Below are 15,031 nucleotides of genomic sequence, written 5' to 3' on the forward strand. Positions count from 1 at the left end.
TCCACACCTTTTTGGAGTCAGCATCTGCTGACCATTGTCACAGCCACAGAGCTCTGCGAGCAGAGACAACCATCGTTGGCATTAATGAGGCATATTTTCTTGATCACCTCACTCATGATACTTGCAGCATCCTGGACATGATGCAGTAGAGTCAGGATCTCAACCTGAGGTAGAGTGTCAAACCCCTCTATCAAATTATCAGACCATTTAACCATGGCCCTTGTAATCCAACCACAAGCCATGGTGGGCCTCTGTGCTACGTCTACTGCGGTGTGAATTGATTTGAGTGTAGTCTCAAGTTTACGGTCAGCTGGGTCTTTGGGAGAGATCGCACCAGGTACAGACAGCACAATCTTACGTGACAGCCTGGACACGGGGGGGGGGGGGGGGTCACCCAACCCTTTCCATCCTCAGGTGGGAAATGGAAAGAATTTAGCAACAGTTTAGGGAATAGGTCTGCAAACTCTGTTCTCATTACCGCACACAGTGCATGTTTTGCAGGTCTCCTCACAGAATCACAAGTGAAATAATTAACTCTACCTGCGGACCTTTTAAAATGCGTCTGAGTAATTAATACACCTGTGCGCCTGCTGGGTTACCTGCAAAACATGCACTGTGTGGGGTAATGAGGACCGAGTTTGCAGACCTATGGACTAAGGGTTTGAAATTCTCTTTTTTAAATTTTTTTATTTACCCACGCCTTTGTAAAGAGCGAGTTTAATTCCTTGGATATAGGGAAGGTGGCTGAAGATTTTGATTTTACGATAAAAACAATTCTTCCTCATGTTCAGTTTCCTTATCCGGTATGTTGAGGACTTCCCTAATGGAATAAATTAGGGCCTCCACACCTTGAGACAGAGTATTGTCCCCCTCCATGTCCACTGCACCTTCATCCCAATCTGACATGTCATTATCAGAGTCAGATTGGAGTACATGTGGGAGTGTGTCTTTATGAGAGACCACCAGGGGGGGGGGGCTGAGAAGCCTGCCTGTGGTCAGCAGCACCGATTAAAAAATGATCCACAGATTTTCTAAGAGGGACACTGGTGTCTGTACTCACCGCGTCTTAGGCATCCGTTAGGGGAGCGGCATGCTGCCGGCGTGGGCTCACACCATGGGGGCATGAGAAACAGTACCTCAGGAGCTCAGTATCCTGTCAGCGGGGATACGGACCATTAACTCTATAGGAAGTTGGTTCGGTCCCCTCCCTAAGTCCCACGACGCAGGCAGACTGGTTGCCAACCAGTGCTGCCTGAAAATAACAAACTAAATAAAATATTTGAAGGAAAACGCTCTGGAGCTTCAGAGGAATGCAACCGGCTCCTTGGGCACATTTTCCTAGGCTGAGTCTGCTAGGAGGGGCATAGAGGGGAGGAGACAGCACACATTAATGATTTCTTAAAGTGCCAGGCTCCAATGGACCCGATCTATACTCCATGGAACTAATGTCATCCCAGCATCAACTAAGACGTTAGAGAAATAAAGCAGCCAGTATTTACCCTGCACAGAAACAATATAACCCACCCAAATCTAACTCTCTCTGCACGTTATATCTGCCCCACCTGCAGTGCACATGGTTTTGCCCATTAGAGAACAATTTTGCTGCTGAGATCAGGTCTGAATTAGGCCCTAAATTAGAACACCGAATGCCGTCAATACAGAATTCCAAATATAGTACAGACATGTGCAATCAGTACATACTGTGAGGACACCAAAAGGAGGAGCCCAGCTCAGCCCACAGAACGGAAAGGTAAAAGAGCAGTAGCATCTTCAGAGGTGCAGCATGTAGGACAAGGATACAATGAGGCTAGGGTAGGATCCATCAGTGACTAGCCTGATCATCCCCTTGTAGACCATAAGGTGAGAGTGACACCATTGGTCCTAAAGCTTGTGGTACTTGGGAATAGCATTTCTACTGGTGTTGAGAGAATGGTTACAGGCTGAAGTGTCATTAACCAGAGCTCTGGAGCAAATCCTACTCTGACAATAATACGATCCCTTCACATTTGACAAACTGACAGGTTATGGCTGTAATAGAATCAGAAGACAGACATGGGACAGACTGCCCAAATAAATGCTTCAAAGTACTGTTCAAAAGGTTGTGTGCAGAGAATCAGTGATGTATGCGTGTCTGTCCAATTTCATTTATAGTTAAAGCATTAACAAACAAACAAAATAAGAATTTACTTACCGATAATTCTATTTCTCGTAGTCCGTAGTGGATGCTGGGAACTCCGTAAGGACCATGGGGAATAGCGGCTCCGCAGGAGACTGGGCACAAAAGTAAAAGCTTTAGGACTACCTGGTGTGCACTGGCTCCTCCCCCTATGACCCTCCTCCAAGCCTCAGTTAGGATACTGTGCCCGGACGAGCGTACACAATAAGGAAGGATATTGAATCCCGGGTAAGACTCATACCAGCCACACCAATCACACCGTACAACCTGTGATCTGAACCCAGTTAACAGCATGATAACAGAGGAGCCTCTGAAAAGATGGCTCACAACAATAATAACCCAATTTAGTTAACAATAACTATGTACAAGTATTGCAGACAATCCGCACTTGGGATGGGCGCCCAGCATCCACTACGGACTACGAGAAATAGAATTATCGGTAAGTAAATTCTTATTTTCTCTGACGTCCTAGTGGATGCTGGGAACTCCGTAAGGACCATGGGGATTATACCAAAGCTCCCAAACGGGCGAGAGAGTGCGGATGACTCTGCAGCACCGAATGAGAGAACTCCAGGTCCTCCTCAGCCAGGGTATCAAATTTGTAGAATTTAGCAAACGTGTTTGCCCCTGACCAAGTAGCTGCTCGGCAAAGTTGTAAAGCCGAGACCCCTCGGGCAGCCGCCCAAGATGAGCCCACTTTCCTTGTGGAATGGGCTTTTACAGATTTTGGCTGTGGCAGGCCTGCCACAGAATGTGCAAGCTGAATTGTACTACAAATCCAATGAGCAATAGTCTGCTTAGAAGCAGGAGCACCCAGCTTGTTGGGTGCATACAGGATAAACAGCGAGTCAGATTTTCTGACTCCAGCCATCCTGGAAACATATATTTTCGGGGCCCTGACTACGTCCAGCAACTTGGAGTCCTCCAAGTCCCTAGTAGCCGCAGGCACCACAATAGGCTGGTTCAAGTGAAATGCTGAAACCACCTTAGGGAGAAATTGAGGACGAGTCCTCAATTCTGCCCTCTCCGCATGAAAAATTAGGTAAGGGCTTTTATAGGATAAAGCCGCCAATTCTGAGACACGCCTGGCTGAAGCCAGGGCTAACAGCATTACCACTTTCCATGTGAGATATTTTAAATCCACTGTGGCAAGTGGTTCGAACCAATGTGATTTTAGGAATCCCAAAACCACATTGAGATCCCAGGGTGCCACTGGAGGCACAAAGGGAGGCTGTATATGCAGTACCCCCTTTACAAAAGTCTGTACTTCAGGAACTGAAGCCAATTCTTTCTGGAAGAAAATAGACAAGGCCGAAATTTGAACCTTAATGGATCCTAATTTTAGGCCCATGGACAGTCCTGTTTGCAGGAAATGCAGGAAACGACCTAGTTGAAATTCCTCTGTCGGGGCCTTCCTGGCCTCGCACCACGCAACATATTTCCTCCAAATACGGTGATAATGTTGTGCAGTTACATCCTTCCTGGCTTTGATCAGGGTAGGGATGACTTCATCTGGAATGCCTTTCTCCTTCAGGATCCGGCGTTCAACCGCCATGCCGTCAAACGCAGCCGCGGTAAGTCTTGGAACAGACAGGGTCCTTGCTGAAGCAGGTCCCTTCTTAGAGGTAGAGGCCACAGATCCTCCGTGAGCATCTCCTGAAGTTCCGGGTACCAAGTCCTTCTTGGCCAATCCGGAGCCACGAGTATAGTTCTTACTCCTCTCCGTCTTATAATCCTCAGTACCTTGGGTATGAGAGGCAGAGGGGGGAACACATACACTGACTGGTACACCCACGGTGTTACCAGAGCGTCCACCGCTATTGCCTGAGGGTCCCTTGACCTGGCGCAATACCTGTCTAGTTTTTTGTTGAGGCGGGACGCCATCATGTCCACCTTTGGTTTTTCCCAACGGTTTACAATCAATTGGAAGACTTCTGGATGAAGTCCCCACTCTCCCGGGTGGAGATCGTGTCTGCTGAGAAAATCTGCTTCCCAGTTGTCCACTCCGGGAATGAACACTGCTGACAGTGCTATCACATGATTTTCCGCCCAGCGAAGAATCCTTGCAGCTTCTGCCATCGCTCTCCTGCTTCTTGTGCCACCCTGTCTGTTTACGTGGGCGACTGCCGTGATGTTGTCCGACTGGATCAACACCGGCTGACCCTGAAGCAGAGGCCTTGCTTGACTTAGGGCATTGTAAATGGCCCTTAGTTCCAGGATATTTATGTGAAATGACGTTTCCATGCTTGACCACAAGCCCTGGAAATTTCTTCCCTGTGTGACTGCTCCCCAGCCTCTCAGGCTGGCATCCGTGGTCACCAGGACCCAGTCCTGAATGCCGAATCTGCGGCCCTCTAGAAGATGAGCACTCTGCAACCACCACAGGAGAGACACCCTTGTCCTTGGAGACAGGGTTATCCGCTGATGCATCTGAAGATGCGATCCGGACCATTTGTCCAGCAGATCCCACTGAAAGGTTCTTGCGTGGAATCTGCCGAATGGAATCGCTTCGTAAGAAGCCACCATTTTTCCCAGGATCCTTGTGCATTGATGCACTGACACTTGACCTGGTTTTAGGAGGTTCCTGACTAGCTCGGATAACTCCCTGGCTTTCTCCTCCGGGAGAAACACCTTTTTCTGGACTGTGTCCAGAATCATCCCTAGGAACAGCAGACGTGTCGTCGGAATCAGCTGCGATTTTGGAATATTTAGAATCCACCCGTGCTGTCGTAACACTACTTGAGATAGTGCTACTCCGACCTCTAACTGTTCCCTGGACCTTGCCCTTATCAGGAGATCGTCCAAGTAAGGGATAATTAAGCATCCTTGATGTCCAGAGACACCATATACTCCCCTTCTTCCAGGTTCGCTATCACTGCTCTGAGTGACTCCATCTTGAATTTGAACCTTTGTATGTAAGTGTTCAAGGATTTCAGATTTAAAATAGGTCTCACCGAGCCGTCTGGCTTCGGCACCACAAACAGCGTGGAATAATACCCCTTTCCCTGTTGCAGGAGGGGTACCTTGATTATCACCTGCTGGGAATACAGCTTGTGAATGGCTTCCAATACCGCCTCCCTGTCGGAGGGAGACGTTGGTAAAGCAGACTTCAGGAACCGGCGAGGGGGAGACGTCTCGAATTCCAATTTGTACCCCTGAGATACTACCTGCAGGATCCAGGGGTCCACTTGCGAGTGAGCCCACTGCGCTCTGAAATTCTTGAGACGGCCCCCCACCGTGCCTGAGTCCGCTTGTAAGGCCCCAGCGTCATGCTGAGGACTTGGCAGAAGCGGGGGAGGGCTTCTGTTCCTGGGAAGAGGCTGCCTGATGCAGTCTTTTTCCCCTTCCTCTGCCCCGGGGCAGAAATGAGGAGCCTTTTGCCCGCTTGCCCTTATGGGGACGAAAGGACTGAGCCTGAAAAGACGATGTCTTTTTCTGCTGAGAGGTGACTTGGGGTAAAAAGGTGGATTTCCCAGCCGTTGCCGTGGCCACCAGGTCCGATAGACCAACCCCAAATAACTCCTCCCCTTTATACGGCAATACTTCCATATGCCGTTTGGAATCCGCATCACCTGACCACTGTCGCGTCCATAACCCTCTTCTGGCAGAAATGGACAGCGCACTTACTCTTGATGCCAGAGTGCAAATATCCCTCTGTGCATCTCGCATATATAGAAATGCATCCTTTAAATGCTCTATAGTCAATAATATACTGTCCCTATCCAGGGTATCAATATTTTCAGTCAGGGAATCCGACCAAGCCACCCCAGCACTGCACATCCAGGCTGAGGCGATTGCTGGTCGCAGTATAATACCAGTATGTGTGTATATACTTTTTAGGATATTTTCCAGCTTCCTATCAGCTGGTTCCTTGAGGGCGGCCGTATCAGGAGACGGTAACGCCACTTGTTTTGATAAGCGTGTGAGCGCTTTATCTACCCTAGGGGGTGTTTTCCAACGCGCCCTAACCTCTGGCGGGAAAGGGTATAATGCCAATAATTATTTTAGAAATTATCAGTTTTTTTATCGGGGGAAACCCACGCTTCATCACACACCTCATTTAATTCATCTGATTCAGGAAAAACTACGGGTAGTTTTTTCACACCCCACATAATACCCTTTTTTGTGGTACTTGTAGTATCAGAAATGTTCAAAACCTCCTTCATTGCCGTGATCATGTAACGTGTGGCCCTACTGGAAGTCACGTTTGTCTCCTCACCGTCGACACTGGAGTCAGTGTCCGTGTCTGGGTCTGTGTCGACCATCTGAGGTAACGGGCGCTTTAGAGCCCCTGACGGTGTTTGAGACGCCTGGACAGGCACTAGCTGATTTGCCGGCTGTCTCATGTCGTCAACAGTCTTTTGTAAAGTGCCGACGCTATCACGTAATTCCTTCCATAAGACCATCCAGTCAGGTGTCGACTCCCTAGGGGGTGACATCACTATTACAGGCAATTGCTCCGCCTCCACACCATTTTCCTCCTCATACATGTCGACACAAACGTACCGACACACAGCACACACACAGGGAATGCTCTGATAGAGGACAGGACCCCACTAGCCCTTTGGGGAGACAGAGGGAGAGTTTGCCAGCACACACCAGAGCGCTATATATAATATATAGGGACAACCTTATATAAGTGTTTCTCCCTTATATAGCTGCTGTATAGATTCTTATGCCAATTTAATGCCCCCCCTCTCTTGTTTTACCCTGTTTCTGTAGTGCAGGACTGCAGGGGAGAGTCGGGGAGACGTCCTTCCAGCGGAGCTGTGAGGGAAAATGGCCCTTGTGTGCTGAGGAGATAGGCTCCGCCCCCTTCTCGGCGGCCTTTCTCCCGCTTTTTTAAGGAAAACTGGCAGGGGTTAAATGCATCCATATAGCCCAGGAGCTATATGTTATGCATTTTTCGCCATCCAAGGTGTTTTTATTGCGTCTCAGGGCGCCCCCCCCCCAGCGCCCTGCACCCTCAGTGACCGGAGTGTGAAGTGTGCTGAGAGCAATGGCGCACAGCTGCGGTGCTGTGCGCTACCTTGTTGAAGACAGGACGTCTTCTGCCGCCGATTTTCCGGACCTCTTCTGTCTTCTGGCTCTGTAAGGGGGCCGGCGGCGCGGCTCTGGGACCCATCCATGGCTGGGCCTGTGATCGGTCCCTCTGGAGCTAATGTCCAGTAGCCTAAGAAGCCCAATCCACTCTGCACGCAGGTGAGTTCGCATCTTCTCCCCTTAGTCCCTCGATGCAGTGAGCCTGTTGCCATCAGGACTCGCTGAAAATAAAAAACCTAACTTAAACTTTTTCACTAAGCAGCTCAGGAGAGCCACCTAGTGTGCACCCTTCTCGTTCGGGCACAAAAATCTAACTGAGGCTTGGAGGAGGGTCATAGGGGGAGGAGCCAGTGCACACCAGGTAGTCCTAAAGCTTTTACTTTTGTGCCCAGTCTCCTGCGGAGCCGCTATTCCCCATGGTCCTTACGGAGTTCCCAGCATCCACTAGGACGTCAGAGAAATTATATATATATATATTTATATTACAAAAAAAAAATCCAAAGTACTATGAATTACTATACCACTCATGACCGAAACATGTCCATTGCAGCGCCTTTGAAAGCCGGTAACACAATTAGGTTTGTACACTTTCTAAATCTGCTTTATGTATGGACCAAACTCCCTTCCCCACAAAGCGTACCACACATGGGGTCTAATTCTGAGTTGATCGCAGCAGCAAATTTGTTTGCAGTTGGGCAAAACAATGTGCACTGCAGATTTAACATGTGCAGAGAGAGTTAGATTTGGGTGTGGTGTGTTCAATCTGCAATCTAATTTGCAGTGTAAAAATAAAGCAGCCAGTATTTACCCTGCACAGAAACAAAATACCCACCCAAATCTAAGTCTCTCTGCACATGTTATATCTGCCCCCCCCCTGCAGTGCACATGGTTTTGCCCAACTGCTAAAAAATTTCCTGCTGCGATCAACTTGGAATTACCCCCATGGTGGGGTAATTCAGACCCGATGGCTGCTGTGCGTTTTCGTACAGCGGGCGATCCGGTACAAACTGCGCATGCACCGCAATGCACATCGCAGTTACAAAGTGGATCGCCGCTCAGCGATAGGTTTGTGCGACAAATCCGTACGCACAGGCGATCGCAAGGAGATTGACAGGTAGAAGACGTTTGTGGGTGTCAACTGACCATTTTTAGGGAGTGTCTGAAAAAATGCAGGCATTCCCAAGCATTTGCAGGGCGGGTGTCTGATCTCAATTCCAGTCCCGGACAAGCTGAAGTGATCGCAGCGGCTGAGTAAGTCCTGGGTTACTCAGAGACTGCACAAAATCAGTTTGTACAGCTCTGCTACACATGCATTCGCACACTTGCACAGCTAAAATACACTCCCCCTGTGGGTGGCGACTATGCGAACACAGGACTGCAAAAAAAAACCCTAGCGAGCAATCAGGTCTGAATGACCCCCTAGGTACGTTAATTGGCTGACAACGAAAAAAAAAGAACCTTCGTGTGTTTGCATTATTGAACTTAGGACCCGATTCAGTAAGGATTGCAATTTCTGCTAAAAAGCAGTTGCTGCGATCAAATAATTGCCGCCCAGAAATTGAGAAAAAACGCCCATTGCCGAAATTGCAAACGCATCGCAATATGCAGCTGATCGCAGAACCATACGCAATTACCAGAACAGTGAAGATTTTTCTTATATGCATCAGGCACGGTCATCCACAATTTTTGCGACACAAGAGGCTGGAGGTGGTCATCTCTGATGTCAAAGGCCCTCCTTAAAAACGCCTGGTCATGCCTTCGTTTTCACACACACACACACACACACACACACACACACACACACACACACACACACACACACAAAGTTTCTGCCCAGAAACACCGGCTTCCTGTCAGTCAAACAGCAGCTGCATTGCAATTACGATGTGTATGCATTTTCTGTCGCTATTTTTACTTTTGTGTGTGCAATGCGAACGCGTTTAATAATCGGCCAGATTGCGATTAGCAAATTTTGCAATCCTTACTGCATGAGGTCCTTACACTGTAATGCAATCCATATATCTATGCACAATCCCCCCGTTTTGCTGGTCACTGATGAACAGCAATCTGTCTGGGAATCGTCAAAAAAAAGCATGTTAACAAAAATAAAAAAAACAGCTTGCCAATCCGGATCTTTTTTGGTCAGAATCTGTGAATCAAGGATTCCCAACATGTTGGATTTCCCAGATCCCCCGACTCAGGCATCGGCAGATCAGGGAACTGCCCCTATACCAGCCTAATGTATGGACTCCTTAAGAGCCGGAGCAGAACTGAAGTGAAGGATTCAATGCTCTCTGTACAGAGCTACTTAATATGGTAGCGTTCTATAAATATATAAACATACCGCTCGCTCTGTGTCAGCATCAGCCAGCTTCTTCAGCAAGAGTTCTTTCTGTTCCAGCAGCCGGTGGGTTTCAGACTACACACACAAAAAAAAAAAAAAAAAAAAACACAACCAGTCTCTATCATCTCCCCATACAATATGTGACTTTGTAAATACAGATTTTGGGGCTGATGCAAGCTGGCCGTAACTGCAGCTGTATTGTGCGCACAGAACTAAGGAGGTAATTCCAAGTTGATCGCAGCAGGAATTTTGATAGCAACTGGGCAAAACCATGTGCACTGCAGGGGAGGCAGATATAACATGTGCAGAGAGAGTTATAGGCCCTACACACTGGGCGATTTTTTGAAATATATGAACGATCTCGTTCATAAATGAACGAGAACTCGTTCATATCTTTCAGTGTGGAGACTCCAGCGATGAACGATGCGCGTCCCCGCGCTCGTTCATCGCTGGTCTCCCGTCGGCTGTGCATGCAGGCCAATATGGACGATCTCGTCCATATTAGCCTGCACTTCAATGCAGCCGCGTGACGGGGGGAGTGAAGAAACTTCACTGCCCCCCCGCCGCCGGGTCGCTCGTCGGCCGTATCCGCCGTCGGCCAGTGAGTAGGGCCCTTTAGATTTGAGTGGGTTATATTGTTTCTGTGCAGGGTAAATACTGGCTGCTTTATTTTTACACTGCAAATTAGATTGCAGATTGAACACACCACACCCAAATCTAACTCTCTCTGCACATGTTATATCTGCCTCCCCTGCAGTGCACATGGTTTTGCCCAGTTGCTATCAAAAATCCTGCTGCGATCAACTTGGAATTACCCCCTAAATGCCTATAGTCGTCTCAAGTCTTACCGCCCAGATGCGTACTCTTGGTTACGTTGCTGTTATCATCATCATCAGTGAGCACTTCCACCAGCCTTGGTGCAAAAGACCCGTCTGATGCCAGGTGTAATACATAACACGTCTCCATATAGTCTGCAGTTCTGTCGCCATTACTTCACTAAACTTTGCCTATGTGCCCCCATTACCACCCAGTTACGCCCCTGCGGACACAAGTGGACGTGCAATAAAGTTTGTTAGGACTCAATTCTGCATCAGCTCCCAAATGATTCTTTAAATGAAGTTCCCTACATGGATGTGATCAATATATTTAGATCACAATCTCAATCAGCTTTAGCTGCACTGCAGCAGGAATGGTTGAGCTGTAGCCTTTAGCTTTTTTGTGTGTGTGTGGTAGCTCAAATGCACTGAGGAATGATAAATATTAACAGTGAGCCTGATTCAGGTTTATCATTAATGCAAAAGAAAGCAACTGGGCAGAACCATGCTGCATTGCAGTTAGGGCAGATGTAACATGTGCAGACAAAGAGTTAGAGTTGGGTGATGTGTGTTCAAACTGAAATCTAAATTGCAGTGTAAGAATAAAGCTGTCTAACGTTTGTGGGCTATATGCAAAAGCAGTCAGTATTTACCCTGCACGGAAAAAAAATACACATGTATTTGCTCCCCTTGCATAGCAACATGTGTGTTCCAGACAAAGTTAGGTCCTTTTGTTTTTGCTTTACTTACAAACATGAATCAGGCCCAGTGTTCCTTTTTATAGCGAGCAAAAATAAGAATTTACTCACCGGTAATTCTATTTCTCGTAGTCCGTAGTGGATGCTGGGGACTCCGTAAGGACCATGGGGAATAGACTGGCTCCGCAGGAGACTGGGCACTCTAAAAGAAAGATTAGGTACTATCTGGTGTGCACTGGCTCCTCCCTCTATGCCCCTCCTCCAGACCTCAGTTAGGGAAACTGTGCCCGGAAGAGCAGACATTACAAGGAAAGGATTTGGAATCCAGGGTAAGACTCATACCAGCCACACCAATCACACCGTATAACTTGTGATAACCATACCCAGTTAACAGTATGAACAACAACTGAGCCTCAATCAACGGCTGGCTCATAACAATAACCCTTTAGTAAGCAATAACTATATACATGTATTGCAGAAGAAGTACGCACTTGGGACGGGCGCCCACCATCCACTACGGACTACGAGAAATAGAATTACCGGTGAGTAAATTCTTATTTTCTCTGACGTCCTAGTGGATGCTGGGGACTCCGTAAGGACCATGGGGATTATACCAAAGCTCCCAAACGGGCGGGAGAGTGCGGACGACACTGCAGCATCAAATGAGCAAACTCAAGGTCCTCCTCAGCCAGGGTATCAAACTTCTAGAACTTTGCAAATGTGTTTGAACCCGACCAAGTAGCAGCTCGGCAAAGCTGTAAAGCCGAGACCCCTCGGGAAGCCGCCCAAGAAGAGCCCACCTTCCTTGTGGAATGGGCTTTTACCGATTTTGGATGCGGCAATCCAGCCGCAGAGTGAGCCAGCTGAATCGTGCTACAAATCCAGCGAGCAATAGTCTGCTTCGAAGCAGGAGCGCCAACCTTGTTGGCTGCATACAGAATAAACAGCGAGTCAGACTTTGACTCCCGCCGTTCTGGAAACATACATTTTCAAAGCCCGGACTACGTCCAGCAACTTGGAATCCTCCAAGTCCATAGTAGCCGCAGGCACCACAATAGGTTGGTTCAAATGAAACGATGATACCACCTTAGGGAGAAATTGGGGACGAGTCCTCAATTCTGCCCTGTCCATATGAAAGATCAGATAGGGGCTTTTACATGACAAAGCCGCCAATTCTGACACACGCCTAGCCGAAGCTAAGGCCAATAGCATGACCACTTTCCACGTGAGATTTTAGCTCCACGGTCTTAAGTGGCTCAAACCAGTGGGATTTCAGGAAATCCAACACAATGTTAAGATCCCAAGGTGCCACTGGTGGCACAAAAGGAGGCTGAATATGCAGCACTCCCTTTACAAACGTCTGAACCTCAGGCAGTGAAGCCAGTTCTTTTTGAAAGAAAACGGATAGGGCCGAGATCTAAACCTTTATGGACCCTAATTTGAGGCCCATAGTCACACCTGACTGTAGGAAATGCAGAAAACGACCCAACTGGAAGTCCTCTGTAGGGGCCTTCCTGGCCTCACACCAAGCAACATATTTCCGCCATATGCGGTGTTAAGGGCTAGGAAGGATGTGACAGCAAAGCATTATCAGCGTAGGAATTACTTCATCCGGTATACCCTTTTCCGCTAGGATCCGGCGTTCAACCGCCATGCCGTCAAACGCAGCCACGGTAAGTCTTGGAACAGACAGGGCCCCTGCTGCAACAGGTCCTGTCTGAGAGGCAGAGGCCATGGGTCCTCTGTGACCATCTCTTGAAGTTCTGGGTACCAAGTCCTTCTTGGCCAATCCGGAACAATGAGTATCGTTCTCACTCCTCTTTTTCTTACTATTCTCAGTACCTTGTGTATGAGAGAAAGAGGAGGAAACACATATACCGACTGGAACACCCACGGAGTTACCAGTGCGTCCACAGCTATCGCCTGAGGGTCCCTTGACCTGGCGCAATATTTTTTTAGCTTTTTGTTTAGGCGGGACGCCATCATGTCCACCTGTGGCTGTTCCCACCGATTTGCAATCTGCTCAAAGACTTCTTGATGAAGTCCCCACTCTCCCGGGTGGAGGTCGTGCCTGCTGAGGAAGTCTGCTTCCCAGTTGTCCACTCACGGAATGAACACTGCCGACCGTGCTTGTACGTGATTCTCCGCCCAACGAAGAATCCTTGTGGCTTCCGCCATTGCCACCCTGCTTCTTGTGCCGCCCTGTCGGTTTACATGGGCGACTGCCGTGATGTTGTCTGACTGAATCAGCACTGGTTGGTCTCGAAGCAGGGGCTCTGCTTGACTCAGGGCGTTGTATATGGCCCTTAATTCCAGTATGTTTATGTGCAGACGAGTCTCCTGACTTGACCACAGCCCCTGGAAGTTTCTTCCCTGAGTGACTGCTCCCCATCCGCGGAGGCTTGCATCCGTGGTCACCAGGACCCAGTCCTGTATGCCGAACCTCCTGGCATGGAACCTGCCGAAAGGAATGGCTTCGTATGACGCTACCATCTTTCCCAGGACTCGCGTGCAGTGATGCACCGACACCTGCTTTGGTTTCAGGAGATCCCTGACCATGGTCACTAACTCCTGAGCCTTCTCCTCCGGGAGAAATACCTTCTTCTGTTTTGTGTCCAGAATCATGCCCAGGAAGGGCAGACACGTCGTAGGAATCAGCTGCGACTTTGGAATATTCAGAATACAGCCGTGCCATAGCAACACTTCCTGAGAGTGCGCTACGCTGACCAACAACTGCTCTCTGGACCTCGCCTTTATGAGGAGATCGTCCAAGTACGGGATTACTGTAACTCCTTGCTTCCGGAGAAGTACCATCATCTCCGCCATTACCTTGGTAAAGACTCTCGGTGCCATGGATAGACCAAACGGCAACGTCTGGAATTGGTAATGACAGTCCTGTACCACAAACCTGAGGTACTCCTGGTGAGGCGGATAAATGGGGACATGCAAGTACGCATCCTTGATGTCCAGAGATACCATAAAATCCCCCTCTTCCAGGCTGGCAATGACCGCTCTGAGCGATTCCATTTTGAACTTCAACTTTTTCATGTAAATGTTCAAGGATTTTAAATTTAGAATGGGTCTTACCGAACCGTCCGGTTTCGGTACCACAAACAGTGTGGAATAGTAACCCCTTCCCTGCTGAAGGGGGGGTACCATTATTATCACTTGCTGGAGGTACAGCTTGTGAATAGCCGTCAGGACTATCTCCCTCCCCGTGGGAGAAGCTGGCAAGGCGGATTTTAGGTAACGGTGAGGGGGCGTCACTTCGAATTCCAGCTTGTATCCCTGAGATACAATTTGTATAGCCCAAGGATCCACTTGTGAGCGAACCCACTGGTTGCAGAAATTTCGGAGACGCGCCCCCACCGCTCCTGGCTCCGCCTGTGGAGCCCCAGCGTCATGCGGTGGACTTAGTGGAAGCAGGGGAGGACTTTTGTTCCTGAGAACTGGCTGCATGGTGCAGCTTCTTTCCTCTACCCCTGCCTCTGGCAAGAAAGGATGCACCTCTGACTCTTGCTTTTTTGAGAACGAAAGGACTGCATTTGGTAATACGGTGCTTTCTTAGGCTGTGAGGAAACCTGTGGCAAGAAAGTCGACTTTCCAGCTGTCGCTGTGGATACGAGGTCCGAGAGACCGTCCCCAAACAATTCCTCACCCTTATAAGGCAAAACCTCCATGTGTTTTTTAGAGTCGGCATCCCCTGTCCATTGCCGAGTCCATAAGACCCTCCTGGCAGAAATGGACATTGCATTTATTCGAGAGCCCAGCAGGCAAATGTCCCTCTGGGCATCCCGCATATATAAGAAGACATCTTTAATATGGCTAAGTGTTAGCAATACGGTATCCCTGTCCAGGGTATCCAACCCCTCTGACAGTATCTGTCCATGCTGCAACAGCACTGCACATCCAAGCTGAAGCAATAGCCGGTCTCAGTAGAGTACCAGAGTGTGTA

The 15,031-nt window shown here is 48.6% G+C and overlaps 1 protein-coding gene across 6 annotated transcripts in view; it reads right to left on the reverse strand.

Annotated features, from left to right (window-relative positions):
* Window positions 1-15,031, reverse strand: part of ODF2 (outer dense fiber of sperm tails 2) — a 164,561-nt gene that overhangs the window by 96,930 nt on the left and 52,600 nt on the right. For 5 of the 6 annotated variants that reach the window (XM_063936514.1, XM_063936510.1, XM_063936509.1 and 2 more), the window contains exon 8: window positions 9,564-9,638. The exons of the other annotated variant lie outside the window; for it this stretch is intronic. In XM_063936514.1, the coding sequence (XP_063792584.1) occupies window positions 9,564-9,638 (75 nt within the window). The remainder of the gene's footprint in view (window positions 1-9,563; window positions 9,639-15,031) is intronic. 6 annotated transcript variants of the gene reach the window in all.

The sequence above is a fragment of the Pseudophryne corroboree genome, chromosome 8 (genome assembly GCF_028390025.1).
Source record: "Pseudophryne corroboree isolate aPseCor3 chromosome 8, aPseCor3.hap2, whole genome shotgun sequence".
NCBI classification, from domain to species: domain Eukaryota; kingdom Metazoa; phylum Chordata; class Amphibia; order Anura; family Myobatrachidae; genus Pseudophryne; species Pseudophryne corroboree.